The sequence below is a fragment of the Hermetia illucens genome, chromosome 6 (genome assembly GCF_905115235.1).
Source record: "Hermetia illucens chromosome 6, iHerIll2.2.curated.20191125, whole genome shotgun sequence".
NCBI classification, from domain to species: domain Eukaryota; kingdom Metazoa; phylum Arthropoda; class Insecta; order Diptera; family Stratiomyidae; genus Hermetia; species Hermetia illucens.
Window position 1 is genome coordinate 68,544,369 of NC_051854.1, and position 22,032 is coordinate 68,566,400.

Sequence of the window (22,032 nt, forward strand, 5' to 3'; positions counted from 1 at the left end):
AAAAAGAAGATTATCCCCTGGTAAATGATAACCAGTTTTGAAGTGATGATGTGTCTCACATTCCTCTTCCTATGGTTGGTAATCAAGACCGTTTCCATTTTTTGTTCCAAAAGTTCAAGCTGAACTATCTCGAACCTCGCTTTTATCTCACTTATGGTTTAGTTAGTATTCACTTCAACGTTTTCAGGTCGTTTCGCGACGACAGCCACGGTTAGATCATCTGCGAAACCAATTATCGTGGCCTTTTTTAGCACGGGAAGGACAATGACCCCATTATACTTCACGTTCCACAGGAGAGGACTCAACCCTGAGCCCAGTGTACTCTAGCTTGGACGATATGCTGCTTGGGGCCTTCATCCGCATCGTACCAATGTGTCCGTTTGAAAAGTAATTTTCGAGGAGCTTAGTCAAATAACTAGCAGCAGTCGTTTTAGCCCATGAACTTTTTATTCACTCCCAGTTGGCTGAATTGAACGCATTTTTGCCGTCCAAGGCCACCACGGCACGCGTATCGCTGATAGGGAAAAGTCTATTGCATGGCGCTTTCTAGTAGCTTTCCTGCCGTATCGATAAGGCAAATCGGGCGGTATGATCGTGATCTGCGTCGCATTGGCTTATTGGGCTTCGGGGCTTTTATCTCTTGCCCTGATAAACTAGTTGGATGTGCTGTTAGCAGGGAGTTTAAGAGCTCTATTGAGAACAGCATCTAAACGGGGAAATTTATTATCACCGATTCTCCGGCAAATCTCCGCAAGTTCTTATTCAGTTATCGCAGGTATGATGAAGACGTCCAATGCTTGTTTATGTTTTTTGCGCTCTCCTTTATTCGTGAGGAGAAGCGCCATCACGGTATCGAGCAGAAGATGCGGAGAGGTCAGTTGTGACGTTCACCCTCTCATCTTCTCCATAACCACTCTGTACGCTGTTCCCCAACGGTTTTGGTCTGTCTTTGCCCAAAGTTCCTTGAAGCATGCTTAAGTCTACCTTGAAGGTTCCAATATACTCACCGTTTCTGGTTGATGTCTGGTCTTCCTGTAGATCGTTGGCAGATCTTTTTAGCAGCCTGAAACGCCGCGATCTCTTCATTCCACCAGTAATTTGACCGTCCATTTTCGACTACTCGCCGCCTCGGTATGACCTGTAGCAGGCTTTTATTGTGCGTCTCATGATTGCCTCTATCTGCTATGAAGTCATACCACCGAGATTGTGGCCTCCCAATAGCATCTCCATGAATGCATCCTCTTCAAACTTTTTCATGGACCAGCCTTGATTTCTAGCTCCACTGGAAGGCACATCGCTGCATGGTCCATATTGCTTCTGGAGGAAAATTGCCTGGCGGCTGCTATGAGTATAATGCTCTCTAACAAATCAGACCATTCTCCTTTCCATACATATGTCAGATCGAAGGTATACATTTCCCGTATTGGCAAGCTCCAAGTCTAGCTCCGCGAAAGCCTCGATCAGAATGCGGCCCTGTTGTTTACACAGCCCAAGCGTTGAAATCACCCGCTTTGATTTTAGGGGATCAGCATACCTAACATTTCCCCGAATTCTGCTATCCTCGCGTTTAATGGAGCATAGTATGCCAGCTATTTTGAAATGAGATCTTGCGCTGGCTCGCAATGGTTGAGGTTGATTTGTGTCAACCTCATTTTTTCATTGTATTCAAGACTCTTCTGAATACTGGGTATCTGTTGCTATGAGCAGACAGTCGTCATCCTTTTTCCCCTTGCAAAGCACACATTCAAGGTAAGCTTTGCACTGTTTGAATATATGATCTTCTCCTTCATCAATGTGTTTACATTGTATCATACTCCCCTGATTTTTTTTGCCTGGAGGATTCTTCAGCTCTAGGGTCAAATCTCCTTTTTGGGAACATCTGATCCGGCTGACGTTTCTCCAAGGTTTATCAATTCCGGATCGGACCTTAAAGAGAATATCGGCGTATGTCATATTTCCTTTTTTAGAGATGATGATCTATTCGGGCTGTAATGTTCTTTTGCGTATCGCGTTCGACTTTCCCCTAACCTTGTTCAACGCTTTCTCGGTTCATTTTTGGAGCTTTACCTCCCTTAGGTTCATTGAAGCCGCCGTCGCTGTTGGTTATGATTTTGGTTACTTTGTCTCCCTTTTTCAGTGGGAGGATTTTTTTTCTTTTTGCGTTCTGCAAGGATCCCTTTCTACTCCTCGCCCTTTGGATTTTGGTGAGTGATGCTTCCATTTTTATCGTCCTTGGCGCTGTTGTATAGAAGACGAATGGCGCTTACCATGTTTTTGATGGCCAGCTGCACATTGGGTTTGTCCTTTATGAATTCGGACAATGACAATTGACAATTGCGTCGGTATTCAAACACTGTTGCTCTGTTTGGTTTTCCCTCTGTGAACTTCCGCATTTATTAGCTTCCGGTAGCTTCCCTGATTTTCATCCTTGAGCGGCATTGATTTCGAGGGAGAACGCAGGATCGTCGAGCTTTTCTTAAATGGATCAGGTACTAGTTCCTGCGAGATCTCCCGACCAGGTTGGGTTACCTGCAGTAGTATGTGCTGACGAATGAGCAGTCTGTGAAGCATCTTTCTGTGCCTTTGCAACAACTTTGGAAGTAATGTACTCCTTCTTCCTGTAGACTACTTGTAATATTAGATGCAACGGTAGCCAAGAAATCCACGACCGAGGTATTGCAGCCGAGGAAACCTGCTTGCTCCCCAAAGCCGTCAATACTAGGGTTCCGAGCCCCTATACCGTAACTTTTAATCTCCTTTTATCCTTCACATTAATTGTTCTAGAAGTCCTTTCCATAGCCATTTTTGTAAATGAATGGGTGTTTTCTCTCACCTACCGAACCTGCGCAGGAACATGTCCATGAACGCACACCTCCTAATGCGATGTTCGTATTCCTTTATCCGCACGAAGGGACGCGCCTCAGATCTGGCAACTCCGCATAAGTCCGTCTGTCTATCACACCTGGTTAATGGGGAAATGGTTGAAGCTATTGTCACGAAATTTTGTGAGAACATGTGAGACAACTGACGTTGTGTGGTGAATCTCTTTACATATAGCAAGTGCCGCCATTTTCTGTTGACTTTAAGGGCGCTTCCAATATGTGCAAAATGGAGGTAGAATTGTTGTTTCAATTTTAGTACTAAACTTTTCTTTTTGCATTCTGAATGAAGGGTGAAAGGGTGACACAAAAATTTAGTTCGTACTTTGAAATAGTGAAATCCGTTACGAAGTAGGCTCCACGAAATTTTGTTTTTTGAATCAAAATTTCGTTCAAGGTAACCTTTTGCCAGCGCATTTAGATATAAATGTCAAGTAATTAAAAGAAAATAAAGCAATTTAAGATGGCTTGCCTAAATTCGCAATGCGTTTTTAAATACTACTAGTTTGAATTTGGCAAAAGCTTAAAATTTACGTAAATACTTCAAAAAATTAATAAAGGCATTTGCCAAATTTTTATTCCAGGCATAAATTCTATAAATTCGTGTTAAAAATAAAAGCAGTTTTCTTCGACACGCAGCAGAAAATTTGAAAAAATGAAAATCCTGCGCGCAATACAGATTTCGTTGAAGGTAAGCGACTAACTGCAATGAAAACACACTTTCACTGCCTTTAATTTTTCAGGAATTCCGAAATCCAGGCCACCTTTCGAAGATATTTTCCAGTTACTGCACCGAGATACCTTCAGCGAAATCGTTATGCGTAAATAAAATGAAAAATAAAGTAAAATACAGAGAAAAGTTCAAAACGGGTAGGTTAAATCGAATCGCGAAAAGTATTCGGAAATATAGTGCAACGGACAATTCGGCGCTGGATGGAATGAGAAGGTCTCCCCATTCCGGATTCATTTCTACTTCCTCAATGGGTTATGGCGAGCAATGTCCTTTCTATGTTGTATCCAGACGTTTTTGCAAATTTGGGAAGAATTGGAACTCCATGATATCCATAAGGGACACCGTTGTAAACGCTGACAATAGTAGGTCTGCTGTAGGAACCTCACCTGTCAGAATCAACGGCTCGTCGGAAGCTGCTCGAAATTTTGATTACGCCGGGAAACTGAGAGCACCAGATCAAGGTAAGCGCATTGGAATTTTGTAACTAAGGATCGGTGTCCTTATTTTTGTTAGTTTTGGTATGATTTGGTTTATTGGTGTGTTTTTCTGAATAGTCCCATGTAGTCCCCTAAGAATTTTTAAAACGATCTTAGTTAGCTGGTTCTTAGTGAGGAAAAAAAACGACCCTGAGGAAAAATACGCTCACCCCTCTGGAAATTGCAATATTAATTTAGTTGGTATTTTTCTATTCCGGGCCTCCGAGAAAATTTGTGACCAAGGGGAATTCACCCTCTCGATAGGCCTGTTAGTTCTTTATAAATAAGTTTGTTAGAGTAACATAAATACTTCATTTTCAGTCTGTCGTCTGTCTGTAGTGTATGGCTATGGTGTAACTAATAGCTCATCTTGCCGACATTGGCACGCCTCTTTTACACCCAGTCTCCAGCGAAAGGTTTGCTTCCATCGCGACATCGCATACTTCTCGTTCAACCCTGCTATTTATTCAACCTTGGGCGCAATCTCGTTTTAAGTTCCAAAGACTGATATGTACTAACTTCTCGAACGAATTTTTGTTGCGCATTAATTCCGACCGAGTAATACCTTCCATCAAAGTTGAATATACCGTGGTTTAGACGCAACTGCCAATTCCTCTTTCTGATCGCAACTTCTTAACAAAGAGAAACCGAAAGCGTTTGACATTTTTCCTCTGACACGTCTCATCTTCTCTGTCTGTAGAAAACGAAATATTAAAATCAGTTTAGTGTCTGTTTGTCATATGCATTTTTTTCAGAAACGGTTATAACGGACACGAAATTCGATAGAAAGTTCATTTTTGCACCTTGAGCTTAAGGGGGGGTCCTATACTTAAAAGAGGGATGCAAAATTCTTTTCGCCGAATATAGTCATGTGAGGTAACAAATGAAAGAGGTTAGTACCTTCAGAAGCAGTCTTTAGTTTTAAAATTGGTGGTAAAAGGGAGGAGTATGGGGTCCAAAACCGGTCAATTACTTACAAGCCCCGTTTTTAGAATAACCTAAAGATCTGAAAAACATTACGCACATGTTATCTAGACCCCGAAGTACTCCCCGTTACGATCTCAGCGCAAATAAAGTTAATAATATTATCATATATTTTGAAAATTTACTCTCATCACAAATAGTTTTAATATGGAGCAGCATACTGGAAAGTTTGAAGGAAATCCTACCATTATTAACAAAGTTACAGTTGGTCGAAATTGCCACTTACGCGTCAAATTACTACTCCCTAAGAGACAAGAGAGACAAGAGACGAATTGAGTAAAACGCATATTCAACGTCTATACACTACTGGGAATCATCTGTACCCAAACCTTGCACACTCCTGAAGCGCAGGGTCTCCGGTTTTCGTCTTGTTTAACCCCGGCAAGAAATAGCTCAATGGTATTCTCGATTTTATCTTTCCCTTCCCTTGTTGAGCTTCCTCCTCTCGTAGAGCTCATTGGGGTCTGCATGTATACATATTTAAACTGGTCACTGTTGAAATGTGGTGTTCTGGGGGTAAGTTGGTACTAAGCGTTTATGTGACGGGGAACAAATGTCTCCACGAAGATTCCTTCGTACTTCATAAGTCTGAACAGGAGGATGAGCAGAAACCAGGGTGGAAGGACTTCTTTCTGTGAACAGTTTTTAAAATACTTTGCTCCTGTTGAGTTTCTTCTGACGACAATAAGGAGCATGCGCCATTCTAGCGTGTGAATAAATCAACTAATCATCAGGGGATCGATCCCATACTGTTTTGCTATTTGAAGCTCAAGGTGTAATTGTCGTGAGTGAACCGACGGATGACTTGTCCGAGCTGTCAAATGTATTTTATTCCACGCAATTGTACTCATATGGTACAATATACAATATCGCTAGCCCCTTGAGCCACTCGCAAAAAAATAGGGAAAATTAAGGCTGTGATGTAGGTTTGACAGTTGGACAGTTGGACAGTTGGGTCCGCAATGGAGGTGCCAGAACTAGCATCCGGCCATCCACTCAAGTCAAGTCTGCTCTGAAGGGGGAAATTACAAGGATTCACGCAGCCGAATGAAAAAATTTGAATTTCTGCCGCGAAAAACTTCGCCAAAGGAGGTGGGACATAAAAAGCCTCTTTTAACGGGACACTGTTCCTTAAACTACCACATGGAAAAAAATGGTGTTGTAGTCTCGGCAATATGCAGCCAATGTGACGTGGAGGAACAGACGGCCCTGCACTTGCAGCTGCCCGGCCTTCGGTTTTCTTCAACGTAGAGCCTGCGTTTTCTCTGTCTTTGTGTCAAGTGGGATACATCTCTGGTATAGTTTGGCCCTCTTCCAGGCACTTCCCGCCCTTTATTCCACATATTGACTCTGACTAATGCTTCAAAATGGCTAAAATGAAGGGATCTGAAGAATTTCTTTGGAAGGATTTGCTCCGTGAGTTTGCCTATAATGCGTCCTATTTTTAACTTGTCCATGGCAGTTAGGTTCGCCGTCAATCTAATAATAGCAGCCTGAGAACCTCTATATGACATATTTGTGGTTTTTGTTGCACTCTCTCACCTACAATACCCTGACATGGTCTGGCTAAGCATTTCACCCTTCAGTACCTAAACATTGTACAACTTAATACCCACCATGAAGGTTCAGATGTTTTGATTAATATTGGGTTGGGAAAAAAGAAATGTTGTATTTGTGATCGCAATTTGACGCTTTATTTAACATACTTAGAATTATCCGATTTAAGTCAAATTTGCGCCGTTTTATTCGCAAACTTGTTGTCATTTAGAAGGCAACTTCATTATCCCCCCCCTTGTGAAACCCCCTCTCTTCATTTGCAAAGAACTCAGACAGCCAGTTTTCGCAAGCCTCTTTTGAGGCCAACTTAGTAGTACCAAGAGCGTTTTGCATGGACCGGAAGAGATGGTAATCACTTGCTGCCAGGTCCGGACTATACGGTGGGTGCGATAGGACATCCCATCCAAGCTCCCGTAGTTGTTTCTGGCGGGTCATCAAAAATGTGTGAGGCCGAGCGTTGTCCTGGTGGAGCACAACACTATCCCTATTGACCAATTCTGGCCGCGTCTGGTGAATTGCCTACTTCAAACGGTCGAGTTGCTCACAGTAAAGGAGCGAATTGAGGGTCTGGCCATATTTGACCAGCTCATAGTGGATGATTCCCTTCTAGTCCCACTAAAGACACAGCAAAACCTTTGTGGCCGTCAATCTGGGCTTGGCGATGATTTGGGCCGGTTCGCCGCGCTTCGACCATGATCTTTTTCGCTTGAGGTTTTCGCACGTGATCCACTTTTCATCACCAGTCACCATCGGCTTCAAAAATGGGTCGAATTCGTTCCGTTTTAGCAGTGCATCGCAGGCGTTGATTCGGTCCAAGAGATTTTTTTGCGTCAACTCGTGTGGCACCCAAACATCCAGCTTGCTTTGGCATCCAATCTTCTGCAAATGATTCTAAACGAAAAAAGCAAAAATTGACTGTTTCGTCTAGGACAGAGGCAACTCATCAGACGCTGCTTCACCTCTGCCCTGGGAGCAACGTGACTGAAAGTGCCAACAGGCGGAAAGACGCTCCCTTTTATCATCGCAAAAATACGACAAGCTTGCGAATTATATTGGAATTAAAACGCCAGTCGTTGTAGTCTAAGCTAGACTAAGGCTAAAGCTAGGTTGTTGTTTAGGATCTGCGGGATCCTAAGTCCACATCCACGTGATGGTGGACCGGACTAAATGAGGAGCAACTTACTCCCACGTTTTTTTAGTCCATGGGTCCCTAGTTTAGAGCGTAGCACCCCAAGCATTAAAAATCGAAAAAATCAACCAACCGTCAGTCAATTTTTGACTGAGAAAACCCCCGCGCCGACTCCATAGGCCATTTTTGATCCGTCCGTAAAGAATACCGTGTCATAGTCTTGTAACACGCCGCCGGTCTTTCACTCTGCCCTGGTTGGAAGGTCCACAGCAAAGTTTCTCGTGAAGTTCAGCTTGCGTGTGACATAGTCCGTGGGGGGTGCCCAGATTTCTCGAGGTACTTCATCTAGATGTTACTGTGGCCGTAAGACTGTCCAGCATCCGGACTCACGTAGTCTGACGGCACTGCACGCTGCAACATATTTGATGTGGAGGTTTAGGGGGAGGAGATGCAGGAGTACATTGAGAGCATCTGCCAGGCAGGACTGCAGAGCCCCGGTAGCACCTGCACACGCGGTCCTTTGAATCCTATTAAGCTTCGTTCTATTGTATTTCTTCTTCAAAGCCTGCCACCATACAATAGAGCTGTACGTCAGGATCGGACCCATTACAGCGGTGTAAATCCGGAGAACCATCCTCGGCCGGGGACCCCACTTCTTTGCAAAGGTTCTCTTACAGGCATAGAAGGCTATACAGGCCTTCTTAACCCTCAATTCTATGTTCAACCCCAATTTAGCTTAGGATCCAGGATTACACCCAGATATTTTACATCAGAGGAAAGAACCAATCTTTGTTTATGGGGCGCGCCTCTGTTCACAGCTCTGGTCAAGTGGTTGCCTCCCAGATCAGACTGGATTATCTTGGTACTCAGCATGGATATAATCCAATGCGTGAGATACCCCTCTAATCCAATACGGGTCAAGGCTTCCTTGATGGCGTTGGTACTGATGTTGTTGAAAGCTCCCTCTATATCCAAGAAGGCAGCAAGGGTATACTGCTTGTACTGCAGCGACCGCTCAACCGTGCCAATTACCTCGTGGAGGGCGGTTTCTGTGGATTTTCCTTTGAGGTAGGCATGCTGGGACTTAGAGAAAGGCGTTCTTTCCATAATCGTCCTTAAGTGAATGTCTAGGATGCGTTCTAGGGTCTTCAGCACGAAAGAGGTCAGGCTGATTGGTCGGAAGTCCTTCGCGGACTCATGACCGCGCCTGCCCGCTTTCGGTATGAAAACCACTCGTGCGCGCCTCCAGAACTGCGGTACGTATCCTAAAGTGATGCAGCTCCGGTAAATCTCAACAAGCCACGGCACAATCCTTTCCTGCTGCTTCTGTAACATGACTGGCATTATGCCATCTGGGTCTGGAGATTTGTATGCGGAGAAGCTGTTTATAGCCCAGCCGATCCTATCCTCGGTAGGTGGTATCCTAATCCTCGGTAGGTGGTAGAGACTTAACGCTGTTATTAACACTCAACTTTTCTTGTCAGAACCAAGCAAACGACAACTACAAAGTTTATTCTCTCCAGAAGTTCTCGAATTCCATCAAAGAATTAAACACAAAGTTGAAACCCCAGATATCTGTGAAGATTTTTGTCTGCCTCGGTTTATTCATCAGGATTTTCAGGTGTGACAGTTGTGGTTAGCCCAGTTTAAGCCTATACGGCTATCTGCCGCAGCCACCATGCTATGATATTGGACCATACGCATGCTGAAAGACCTCTCCCTATCAACTTTTAAGATTTTGTGTAAAACAAAACTTCATTAAAATCGGTTTACTACTTGCCTGTCTGTCCCTTTGTCTATCACATGCACTTTTCTTAGAAACGGATGTACCAACTGACATCATATTGTGAAGCCAAGGTGAAAACTGTGAACGCTCACGCATTCAGTGAGTTACATCGTTCCACGTGAGACTTAAGGAGGGTCTTCTCCATACATACCAAAGGGGAATGTTGTTTTTTTCACCAAATATATTCATGTGGGGTATGGAATGGAAGGTCTCGATTAGCAAAGCAATTGAACGCAGCACACGAGTTCTTCTGGCACTAAGTTTTATCGTAGAGCATACCAGATTAATTTAGGTGGCACACAGTCAAATGCCTTCTCCAGACCCAGAAATACGATGTTTCTCACGGTGTTTCCTCGTGAGTAATCGCGCAGTATGCATTGCCCTGTTAATTCCGCAATGTTGAGAAACCCCGCTTGATTCACGGTAATTTGAACTATTTCGCGAATATGGTTGTCAAGAATGCGTTCAAAAATCTTCATGGTATGGGATAGTAATCGAATCGGAAGGTAATTTGAACATTATGCTGGATTGCCTTTCTATTCCCATATGGGAACTGTGGTATTTTCTTGTCAGATGGTGTTCTACTTTGCTGAATAACTCGATTGAAGAATTCACTGAGCCATAGTGTGGGGTCTTAGCTCTTCGCTTTCCAGAGCTCAGATGCGATGTCGTCAGGTCCTGTGGATTTCTCCGATTTCACTAGTTTTATTGCCTCTTCGACTTCAGTTGCGCTGACAAGTGAAATTACTCTAAATGTTAGCAATACTTGTGGAAGTGCAGGATGAACAAAATTTTTCCGTTGAAATCTGCTTGAAATATTCTCGCCTATCAGTCGCGGCCCATCGGTCGGTAAGCAAAGTACCTTTCTTGTCATTGACGCAACAGAAGTGTTCGATATCTTGTGTGCGTTTGTGTCTGTTTTTGATAAGTCGATATAAATCTCTCTCGCTATCCCGAGTGTCCAGTTTAACGTATGGATCTTTCTAATGGACCGTTCGGGTGACAGCGATCGCTTTCTTTGCTTCCCGTTTGCCATTCTTATAAATTTGTCAATTGGCCAGCGTTTTACAGTTGAGAAACTTATGATAGAGGCGTTTCTTTGCACAGATCTTTATTTCAACATCGTCATTCCAAAGCCGAGTATCTCGGTTGATGACACTGAGGGTTGCATATGACACTTTGTGGTGCCGGAAGGCATCCTTCTCGGCATTGGATCGACTTGTCTGTTGGTGGGTACGCGGTGAAGAAGTGAAAAGTGCGATTAGCTAGATAGTAGGTCAAAGTTGTTGCTTCAGTGCAAGTTATGTTGAATGTCAAAATCAAGCTGAAGGGAATATTCTGACATAATGTATGCGTATACATTACATGCTTGGCACAAGTGGAAGAAAACCTTTCATACCTGAAGCGTCCAGGATTCCCGCGTCCCGACTTATTATTGGAAAATTATTGAAAGGTAAGATGTTGGTAGATCTGTCATGGAAACTGCGATATTGACGATCAGGAATGAGTGGGTTGGGTTATCCTGTTGATCGTCCTGTCCTATGTCTGTCCTACTTCAGAGTTTTGACGATTTGACTAGTTTTTTGAAATGGGTTTAAATTGAAGTCTGATGTTCATTCGATTTTCATATCCAATTGAAAAAGTTTTTGTTTTAATGGTAAATGATTTTTCCTTGCAGGAAACGGACCATCGAAAAATATTGAACAATTGATAAATCTCAGTACATCCATACCTGCTGAAATTTCACGATTACTAAGCCCTAAAATTTCGACCAGAATGATATTGGAAGACTTCTTGAAACTAGTTCCTTCCAGAACGGCCAATCCCGGGCTGCTTGAGCAAAAAGGACTGAATAGCACTTGTAACTTTTGTGGGACATTTCTCTGCGTAAGACATATGCATTCGTTGCAACACCCAACTAGTGATAAATATATGATTGATAAGCTTTTGGAATTATGTCAAGATGAACCGAAAAGCAGAAGTTCAATCCTTTTGAAGCCTATCTTATCTAGTGGGCAAGGGAAGGAGAGGAGATTAAATAACTTATCAAGTCGTCTGTCACGTAACTACCATACACTTAGTGCTCTAAAAGGGCTTAATCCACACTGTAAAGATAATCAAATGTTGCTGTCCCCCTTCTTGATTACAAATGCAATGAGGGCGGCGTCCACTAATAATGCGCAGCAAGCAAATTCCCTTCACAAGACGGGTAGCGCAGGCGCTATCAAAAGAATCGAAGAGGATATGGATTCGAAAAAGATCGTGAGTTTTGAACATGAAAACTCTAGCGAAGGAGAGCAAGGAGAGACGAGATTTCTTGCTGGTGGTAGTTCGTTCAGAAGTTCTACTCTTAATTACGACGAGGCTATTCGAAATACCGCAACCAAGCCATTGGGTAGTCAAAGGCAGGGAAGTACGAACGATTTCACTGTTGCAGCAGCGACCCCAATTGGGCCCGAAGCATCACTGAAAGAACCTCTCAATGCATCGACAATAGCAACTAGTGTGCCGATTCCAAAAACTAATGAAGCAATTCCTGGTCCTGTTCAAACCCTTTCTGCTAATGCGGCAGCCATAGTTAATCAAGACAAGAGTTATGTGGAATCTTCTGCAACTGAGGATAACCCTAAAGGAGGTACTAAATTAGAACCTTTGTCATTCCGTTCCACACTATCGCCCGAGTTTATTAAGCCCCAGCTCAACAATTTAGAGTTTGAGGTCGAAGAGGAGGAAGACAGTCCACACATAGCATTGTTTGAAAGCTTTTGCACCCCGGTTTCGCCGGATGCCCTACGTGAAAATATCGTCCCCATACGCGTCATTGATCGTAGACATTCGCAATTAGAAGATATGCCTCCAAGGGCACCTAAGGCCAACAAATATGGAATTCCGGAATTACTTAAGAACGTGTTAGACAAAATCAACTTTATGAAGCGGAATTGACGGAGAAACTTTTATTGTATTTTGCTGCCTCATTATGAAAAAGATAATTCGGATGGGGGAAGTTCCAATTAAACATTTCATGTGAATCTTTACAAGGTGCAACGTGTCATTTCTATATTCTTCTACTTGGTATGTTCAGATTTGGTGCCATTGCGTGGTATAAGGCATTTTATGACAGGGCGACATTATTCAGCTCAACTTGTGCAGAACCCTTTATCGTTTGTCAGAATATGAGACCAATTGTTTCAGAAATGAATATGATTACATTTAAAAATTGAGAATGGAGCACAGAATATTTAGAATAAAGTGTGAATTTTCGAAACCCCATCATATTATATAGTGTCGCTTTTGAGTATAACCCCAGGTTTTTTTTATTTAAAACTATTGAGTCGCTGGCGGTCAAAGGGTAGTATAGGTCCCAGGGCGAAACGTGGATTGGTACCCACGATGGAGCATACAACCTGGAAAACGACTCCTGAACCAATACCAACAGCTCTACTACCAAACCCCTCCACCTCCACATGGTGACCGCTGGGAGCACTTTCTTAACGAAAAGCTGCAGACGGAAAAGAATGAAGGCGAGTCACCTGCGCCTAAAAACGGGACAAATTGTACCAACTGGTCCTCCAGGTTGGGGGCTGGGTAGGGCTGAAAACCCTACATGGAAAACAATATGTTACGAAGTCACAATAGGAGCCTCGAACTTGGACGGATAACACAACGACGAACCCGGCAACGACAAAGGAATAACGATTTGCACATTTTCTCATGGAATGTAGAGAAGAAGCTGATGAGCAGCTAGCCCATACCATGTCCCAATATAGGGCTAATGTAATAGCGTTACAGGAGATGCGTTCGACAGGAAACGGTTTCCTGGAGAAGAACACACGAAAAGGTTATTGGAAGTACTTTGTTTGCGCGGAAAGCGGAAGTCCACAAACATACCTGTCAGCCTTGATGGATGTCAGAACATATAGGGGGGTCAATATAGACTCGGATCACTATCTCGTTGGCATGGTGCTCCACAACGCAGCCCTCTGCAAGACCTATAAAAGGGAAATGGATGCCGCAATAACAGCAGTCAACAGAGATCCTGGGGATGAAGCATCAACAAATGATCTTCACAACCATCTGAAGAACGCTATCATAAATACGGCCACAAACATACTTGGCCCCAGCCGAACAAAAAGTCTGAATGGCTGGTTTGACAATGAATGTAAGCTAGCAACGGAAGGGAAGAATGCTATATACCGGGTAATGCTGCATTCTCAAAGATCGCGGGCACACGCGGAGACTTATCATGAACTCCGGTAGGCGGAGAAACGACTTCACAGAGAGAAAAAGGAAGCCTTGGAGAACCAACAGGTCTGTGAACTTGGAAAAGTACAGGGAGCAACCGCACCAGACGGGGAAGCTTTACCAAAAAGTCAGCAGGATGATACACACCTCGATGTTAATCTGATTTCTGATTTTCGACAGATTTGGCATATTGGAGCAATGGGTTGAGTACTTTGATGAACTACTGAATAACCAGAACGTCGGCGAGTTGGAAGTCCCGCCAACTGAAGACGGCGGACAAATACTGCCACCACCGAGTACAGAACGGACAAGTACTGCCACCACCGAGTGCAGAAGAAACAGTCTGTATAATTCGTCGGCTTAAAAATCATAAGTCGCCAGGAGTCGATGGAATTACAGCTGAATTGGTTAAATATGGAGGCGACCAATTACACTAAGTGGTTCATCAACTTATGTTCAAGGTATGGGATAGCGAAACAATAACTGACGACCGCAAAGAGGCATTATTTGTGTCATATTTAAAAAGGGAGATATCACACAGCCCAGCAATTATAGAGGTATCACGTTGCTGAGTACCAACTATAAGATATTCTCCGCTATCTAGCTAGGCCGGATAGCCACGCCCAGAACATCACTGGCCCATACCAAAAAGGCTTCACTCTAGGCAAATCAGCAACAGATCAGATTTTCTCTGTGCGGCAAGCGATGGAAAAGGTGTTGGAATATGAACATTAGTTGCACCATCTCTTCATCGACTTTAAGGCCGCCTATGATAGCATAGCCAGGGTAAAACTGTACACGACCATGAGAGAATTCGGTATCCCAACGAAATTAATAAGACTGACTAGGCTGACCCTGACCAATGTGCGAGGCCAGATAAAATCAGCAGGATCATTCTCAAGACTATTCGCCGCCCTATCATGCGTCCTTTTTAGCCTGGCCCTGGAGAAAGTGACCCGTAATGCTGAGGTAAATGCGAGGGGTACGATCCTCTTTATAAAAAATCGACCCAACTACTGGCCTATGCTGACGATATCGACATCATTGGAAGAACGATCCGAGACGTACAAACTGCCTTCATCCAGATCGAGCAGGCGGGGTGTGATCTTGGGTGGCAACGTCAGCGCCAAAAACCAACCAACCAACAATATCAAATCGCACTGGTGAAACGGGAAGAATAAAGATTGGAGACTACAACTTTGCGACCGTTGAAAATTTCGGATATCTAGGGTCGAAAAATCACAACCGATAACAGCTACGATGATGAAATCCGCGCACGGTTGTTGGCAGCCAACAGAGCCTATTTCAGCTTACAGAAACTGTTCCGCTCGAAACGGCTCACCATAGGGTCAAAGCTCTTACTGTACAAGGCAATGATCTTGTCAGTCCTCATGTATTCCTCGGAAACTTGGAAACTTGCGTTCGAGAGAAGAATCGTCCGAAGAATTTTTGGCCCCTTACATGAGGATGGACGATTCCATAGTCTGCATAACGACGAAATCTATGAGCGATACCATGATTGTCAAGTTGTGGATAAAATTCGGCTCAATTACGGTGGGCGGGTCACTTCAACCCGTATGGATGAGGATGATCCCACCCGGAAAGTCTATAAGGGCAATATCTATGGTAGAAAAAGAAGAAGAGTCAGACCCTGCCTGAGATGGAGCGATGGCGTAGGTCAGGACGCCAGACAGCTTTTAGGGATATCGAATTGGTGGACCTCTTTGCAAAACCGGGATGTCTGGAGTTCCTTATTAAGGCAGGCCTAGACCGGATACCGATTGTTGCACCGTTGATGATGATGGTTGAGTCGTAACTATCCGGTCGGTATGTACTATTTGGGGCTTCAGGTGTTTCTTGAAATGAAAGAATTAATGCTATAAGAGTTCACGGCGCTGCAAGTTATGCTTCATTGCTTCATGTGTAAGTAAAAGGATAACTGCGAGTTTGGTGTCCTTTGAATTGAACAGCATGAGCTTTGTAGTCAGGGAATCCGATAATACTACAATAGAAGCTTAACACTATTTTGGACTCGATTTGCCTTCAAATCTCTTCTGACATTCTTAAGAACTGGTAGATACACCACTAGAGAGTACCTCCATTCAAAGTGCGAACAAAAAATTGAATTTGTTTCACCTTGAAATCTAATTCTGAATATTTTTCCTCGGTTACATCTGCTAGAAAAAAATCCGCGGAGAGAGTCGGTAATATATTCCTTTTTTCCCTTTGTGGATATAGCTCAATTTAGCACTTCACGGAATCCCTACCTAACATTTAAAAGACACGTTTACACAATTTGTTTAAGTGACGATGTCATTTCTTCCTATTTTTTAAAGTGGAAAAATGCAAATCTGTGCACGCATAAGGCTTCCGAACCGCTCTGTAATTCCCAAAGGATAACGCTTCTTTCTTTTTTATTTTGACATGGCAGTAGGGAGATTGATATGTCACTTAAACTTTTGATTCTTATTTTTTCGCATTTTTACCACTGGAGTAGGAGGAAGCCGACATCAGGCGCGTTTTTTTGACTCCTTGAATCTTGGAATTGCATTAGGAAAGTTGTTTTATGAGCGACTGAAGAAATGGAAGAATGTAAACACCAGTGTTTTATAGAAGCCTAAATTTTTCATAAAAATGCGTTTTGAATTAACCATTGAAATGGAAATGGTATTTAATAAAAATCAATGTACATATATATGTGTATAAGCTTTCATATCTAAGATGAAAAACAGAAGGGAATTCTAAAACGAATTTAATTGGGATAATGGTCTTTTTTCGAGGGAAATGATCACATTTCAACGTGAAAGTTGGATGTTTGGAAATGTTTTTGAAAATTAGTATTAGAGACTGAGCTCCATACAACGCTGCGTTGTATTGTAGCTTTGGTAGCTGGGGTATTGTAGACTACAGAAGGCTTAGTGTTGTTATCGAGGCTCTGCAGAACATTTTGGGCCTTGGCTTAGGATGCCACTTCTTTAACTATCCAGACCCTTCAACCACTTGCTCTGGCTGCAAAATCCGAGTGATATGGTATTTTCGTGGTCTGAAGCTGCGTATCGCTTTTTGAGATTTTTTTGTAAACGAAGTAGGTAAACTAGGTAAGTAGATATCAATGGCCATTTCGAGGATCTCAAATGGCACTGGAGTGTGCCGTTTTAATATCCAAAAGTCCTAAGCCTGTTGTGGGAAAGGTAAGGGGCGCATAACCCAGCCGGCTCAGATATTCAGTCAGCCTGTTGCGTTTACGAGGGATAGCAGCTGACCCCACCCTGTAATCAGAGATTTCTTTGCAGACCCTAAGGAATTGTTTACCTAATGTCTGCAGCCTGCCGGCCTGGCCTGATCATACTTCAGGTTAAGGTTGTATAATTCGGCACGTCCTCACACAACCTCTTTGCGGTCGCTGCTGGAAATCGTCTTCGGATGGGCCAAGAGTGTGCAGGGCCGGGTTGGAAGTAGGCTCATTCAACTGACGAGGATCTGTTTGCCTGTTGGATATGTGTTAGGGGCAAGTGGATTTCGCGGGAAGATGAGCCGAAGCAATAGCCTGGAGATTGTTTTCCCTGCATTGAAGAAGGTGTTAAAAGGACCTTAAGTCAAGCTAGAAAGCCGGGCTAGAAAGAGTGGACATTCTTCCTCGACTACTCCTGGGATCTAGACATGGACTCAACTAATAAAAACAAGAAACTGGCGATAGAAAAAGAGGTGGTGATGTCAGGCGCATCATCGGAGGACGAGCTGCTGGCATTCAGTCAGGAGGCAGTTTTCATCGAGAACACTACAATCGATGCTAGCTGTAGGGACCTCCGGGAGCGAGGAGGCAGACGGACTAGTGGTTTCCAGCTTAGAGTCCATTGCCTTCAAGCTGGGTGTAGGGAGCACTCGCCATACTTTTTCTAACCCGAAACCGTCGACGTCGGGGGCCTCTCAAAAGTAAAGACCTACAAGGAGGTCAGTCACCGGAAACACAGCTAAAAAGTGAAGGTCCACTGGAGATCTGCTCAGGAGCTAGTGCCAGAGCGCCATGTATATTCTTAGCAGTATTGCGAGGAATAAAGAGGCCGGATTTCGTTAAATATCAGGTGAATATAACATCAGAATGTGTGGCAAATTCGTACTGGGCAGCTCGAGCTAGAAAATTCGGAATATGAGGGGAGGCTGCACCGTGGAGTAGTGAACAAATCGACTGTGTGTGTGTGTCTAGCGGACGAGCAAAAGGCGAAGCCCACCGCTTTCAAACGCAATCAATCTCAAGAAATGGTCGAACAAAAACATAAGCGAAGCAGAGTGCGCAACGGCTCGGACGCTAAGCAATCTCTGCTGACAAGTAAGTAGGACCAGCCAGCCGATGAGCCACGAACTGCGAAACCTTTCAGCAACGTGGCCAGGAGCCACTTAAGTGTGGCGCTGGCAAACACACGGTATCCATCCTCTGCTTTGATTCCTCCCCGCTGGTCCGTGGGTTACACGTTATAGCTTGCGAGGACCAAGTCTCCGGGGAATTCCACGGTTCATGCGTCGCTAAGATCAGCAACGCCTGGGAGACCAACAGACCAGCCGCCGGCATCTGATTGCCGAAGATCCGCATTAACAAGGACAAATCCGTTCAATCCCTGCGCCTTCAAAACACCGGACGATGAGCTGGATTCAATCGATGACACAACGAGCTATTGGAGGAGATGGTGGTGACCAGGGAGACATTCAAAATCTACTGCAGTCATAAATATGGAAATCCAGATTGCATAATGGCAGTCATGCTACAGAAGCAGCAGTAAACCCGAAGAATGGACAAGGGTGGGCGACAAAAAGCAGCAGAAGGAGAAAAAGAAGATTTGTCCCGAAACAATCATTATTTTTCAGAAAGGATATACTCTGGAAAGTCAAAGCCGATCCGGAATTGACAGACTTGGGCGGAAGTGTGAGTCGTATCAGACGTACGCAAGAGGGGGATCTGATGCAGGAGCTAAACAAATCTAGCGAGAAGACAAGGTGGAAAATGTGCTAGGTAAGCAAGCAGACGTGTTCACATCACGAGAGGGTATCTGTGTTTCGCTAAAAGAACAATTCAATCTTAGCGAAGTAGAAGAAAGTGCCATCAAAAGGATGAACAAGGCATATGGAGGTGCAAAGATCGCTATTATTAGGTTGCCGGTGGAATCGGGGATTAAACTGATTACTGCGGGGAAGGTAAGAATAGGTTGGGTCGCGTGAAGTTTTAGGGAGTAAGTATCTCTTAAGACATGCTTCAGATGCCCCGATTTCATTTTGCGCCAGCAGTGAGCATGATAGGTCGAGAAGGTGCAGGAAATGTGGAGAAGAGGTTGTCAAAGACTGTACGGGAGATCCATGATGCATGTTGTGCAAAGGGAAAAAGGGAGTGGATGAACGGCACGTTGCAGGGTGTGGCAGGTGCCCAACGTATAGGAGGGAGCTGAATCGTAGGGCTAAATGATATTGATTCAAAATTACCTCAACCATTGAGAAGCAGCCAAGACTTGCTCTCGTAAACCATTCGAGAGTCGAATGGGGACGTGGCGGTAATATGTGAACCTTACCGAAATTACGTTGGTGCTACGTGGGTGAAAGACTTATCGGGAAACTCGGCGATATGGGCATGTGGATACCATGCCGTTCAAGAAACAATGACATTCACAGGAGTCTGCTTTGTAAAGACAAAAGTCAATGACGTCCATATCTACAGTTGTTATGCTCTTCCAAATGCAACATTAGCGCAATATGAGGAGATGCTAGACAGTTTCATGTTGAATGCTAGCGACTCAGCCCCAAAATCATTGTTGGTGATTTCGATGCGTGGATAGTAAACTGGGGAAGTCGAGAAACGAACACCACACAAATCTTGCATAAAACCTTCGTAGAATTGGCTACCGTACTAGCCAACGTTGGAAGGGTGCTCACCTATCGAGGCACAGGCGAGGCTCAATTGTCGATCTAACCTACCTCAATACCTCGTTGGCGAGAGGAATGGTTTGGCGGGTGAGTGAACACTACACCCACAGTGACCAAAAGACCATCTTTCTCGATCTCAGGAACGGAGGGAGCGACAGGCGAGTGAGCAACAGGAGCGGAAAAATTACAATGGCTGGGTGGTTCATCGGAGCTTTCGAGGAAGCGGCTTTAGAAGAAGGTTACGACCCGAAGGGAACGGCTCTGGTAAAAGTGAGCCAGTTATTTCAACGGGTAACTGAGGCATGCTACTCTACACTATCGCGAGGGCAGTTTCACCATAGTAGGAAACCAAACTACTGATGGAGCCAAGAAATCGCGGTGTTAAGAGCATCTTGTCTGCGAGCCAGGAGGCTTTTCCAAAGGACCAGGGAGAAGCCAGAACATCACAAGTCGGAGAAGGAATACCGCGATTTTCGAAGTAGCCTTAAAAGGCTATAAAGGAAAGTAAGCGGAATTTCTACAAGCATTTGTGTCTTGAGGCAAATACGAACCCGTAGGGTGCTGCTTACCAGGCTGCAATTAATAAGATTCATGGATAAAAATCACTAACTAACGTGCCCCCTTGTTCAGAATAATCGCAATTCTTTTCCCACAACAGGAGGACCTCAAACAACAGTGGAATAGGATGTCTTCACATTCCCAGGGGTTACCGAGGATGAACTACGGGAGATCTGTGGACGAATTGGGGATAATAAGGCTTCGGGATTGGATGAGATGGAAAGCGCTGAAGTTGGCAGCTGGAATTAGGCCCGCGTGGTTCATAAGTTGTATTCAAAATCAATCATCAGATACCTAGGATTAATGATCCATGCCAAGTTAAGCTTCAAGGCGCACTTGGACTATCCGCGCGAAAAGCGAGCTAAGGCTAGCTCATCTCTAGGAAGGATGATGCCTAATATTGGAAGCCAAAATCTAGTCGCCGGCTGCTTATCGCAGGGGTTGTGAAATCTATCCTGCTATACACGGCTCCTGTAAGGGGGTGCGCACGGGTGGATAACACAGAGAACAAGAGAAGGGTAAGTTCGGCAAATCGGCCAATCGTGCTGAGGGAGTCCAGCGCATATAGGACAGTATCTGATCAGGCATCGAGGTGATGATTCCCTTGGATCTTCTAGCGAACGAGGCACACTGTCTCTATCGGAGAAGGAGGGCCTATCCGACCGAAGGAACTGCGAGCTTCCGAAAGACCGCTAGGAAGAAGCTGTACAGAACATGGCAGCAATGGTGGGATAATTCTGGAAAAAGCTGCAGGACCCATAAACTGATCCTATTCATTGATAGACCCCCAAACGCAGTTCCATATCAATCATACACCCTATATAGCCCTGGATGTCCAAATATGTATGTATATTATATTATGTTTCGTTTCGCTTATATAAATGAAATGGACGTAAATAGACATTTTCAGATATCAATAAATTTGTGTTCGGGTAGCTAAGTGGTTAGAGCACAAGGCTGTCATACGGAAGGTCACGGTTCAAATCTCACTGGTGGCAGTGCAATTTGTATCGTGATTTGACGTCGGACACCAGTCGACTCAGCTGTGAATGAATCCCTGCGCCAAATCAGGGTAATAATCTCGGCCGAGGGCAATGCTGACCACATTGCCTTCTAGAGTGTACTGTAGTGTATCGTTACGGTCTTGAATGAAGTGCTCTAACACACTTCAAGGCCCTGATACAATTGGATTGTTGCGCCAACGATTATTATTACTTATCATCATCATCATCAACGTCGCAACAACCGGTTTCCGGTCTAGGCCTGTCGTAATAAGGAACTCCAGACATCCCGGTTTTGCGCCGAGGTCCACCAATTCGATATCCCTACAAGCTGTCTGGCGTCCTGGCCTACGCCATCGCTCCATCTTAGGTAGGGTCTGCCACGTCTTCTTTTTTCATCATAGATATTGCCCTTATAGACTTTTCGGGTGGGATCATCCTCATCCATACGGATTAAGTGACCAGCCCACCGTAACCTATTGAGCCGGATTTTATCCACAACCGGACGGTCATGGTATCGCTCATAGATTTCATCATTGTGTAGGCTACGGAATCGTCCATCCTCATGTAGGGGGCTAAAAATTCTTCGGAGGATTCTTCTCTTGAACGCGGCCAAGAGTTCGCAATTTTTCTTGCTAAGAACCCAAGTTTCCGAGGAATACATGAGGACTGGCAAGATCATAGTCTTGTACAGTAAAAGCTTTGACCCTATAGTGAGACGTTTCGAGCGGAACAGTTTTTGTGAGCTGAAATAGGCTCTGTTGGCTGCCAACAACCGTG

The 22,032-nt window shown here is 44.3% G+C and overlaps 1 protein-coding gene across 1 annotated transcript; it reads left to right on the top strand.

Annotated features, from left to right (window-relative positions):
* Positions 1–3,282: 3,282 nt before the first annotated feature.
* LOC119659387 lies at positions 3,283–12,582 on the top strand. Its single transcript, XM_038067447.1, has 3 exons — positions 3,283–3,570; positions 3,623–4,073; positions 11,223–12,582. The coding sequence occupies exons 1-3, from the start codon at positions 3,535–3,537 to the stop codon at positions 12,485–12,487; spliced, it is 1,752 nt and encodes a 583-aa protein (XP_037923375.1). The 5' UTR covers positions 3,283–3,534; the 3' UTR covers positions 12,488–12,582.
* The last annotated feature ends 9,450 nt before the right edge of the window (positions 12,583–22,032 follow it).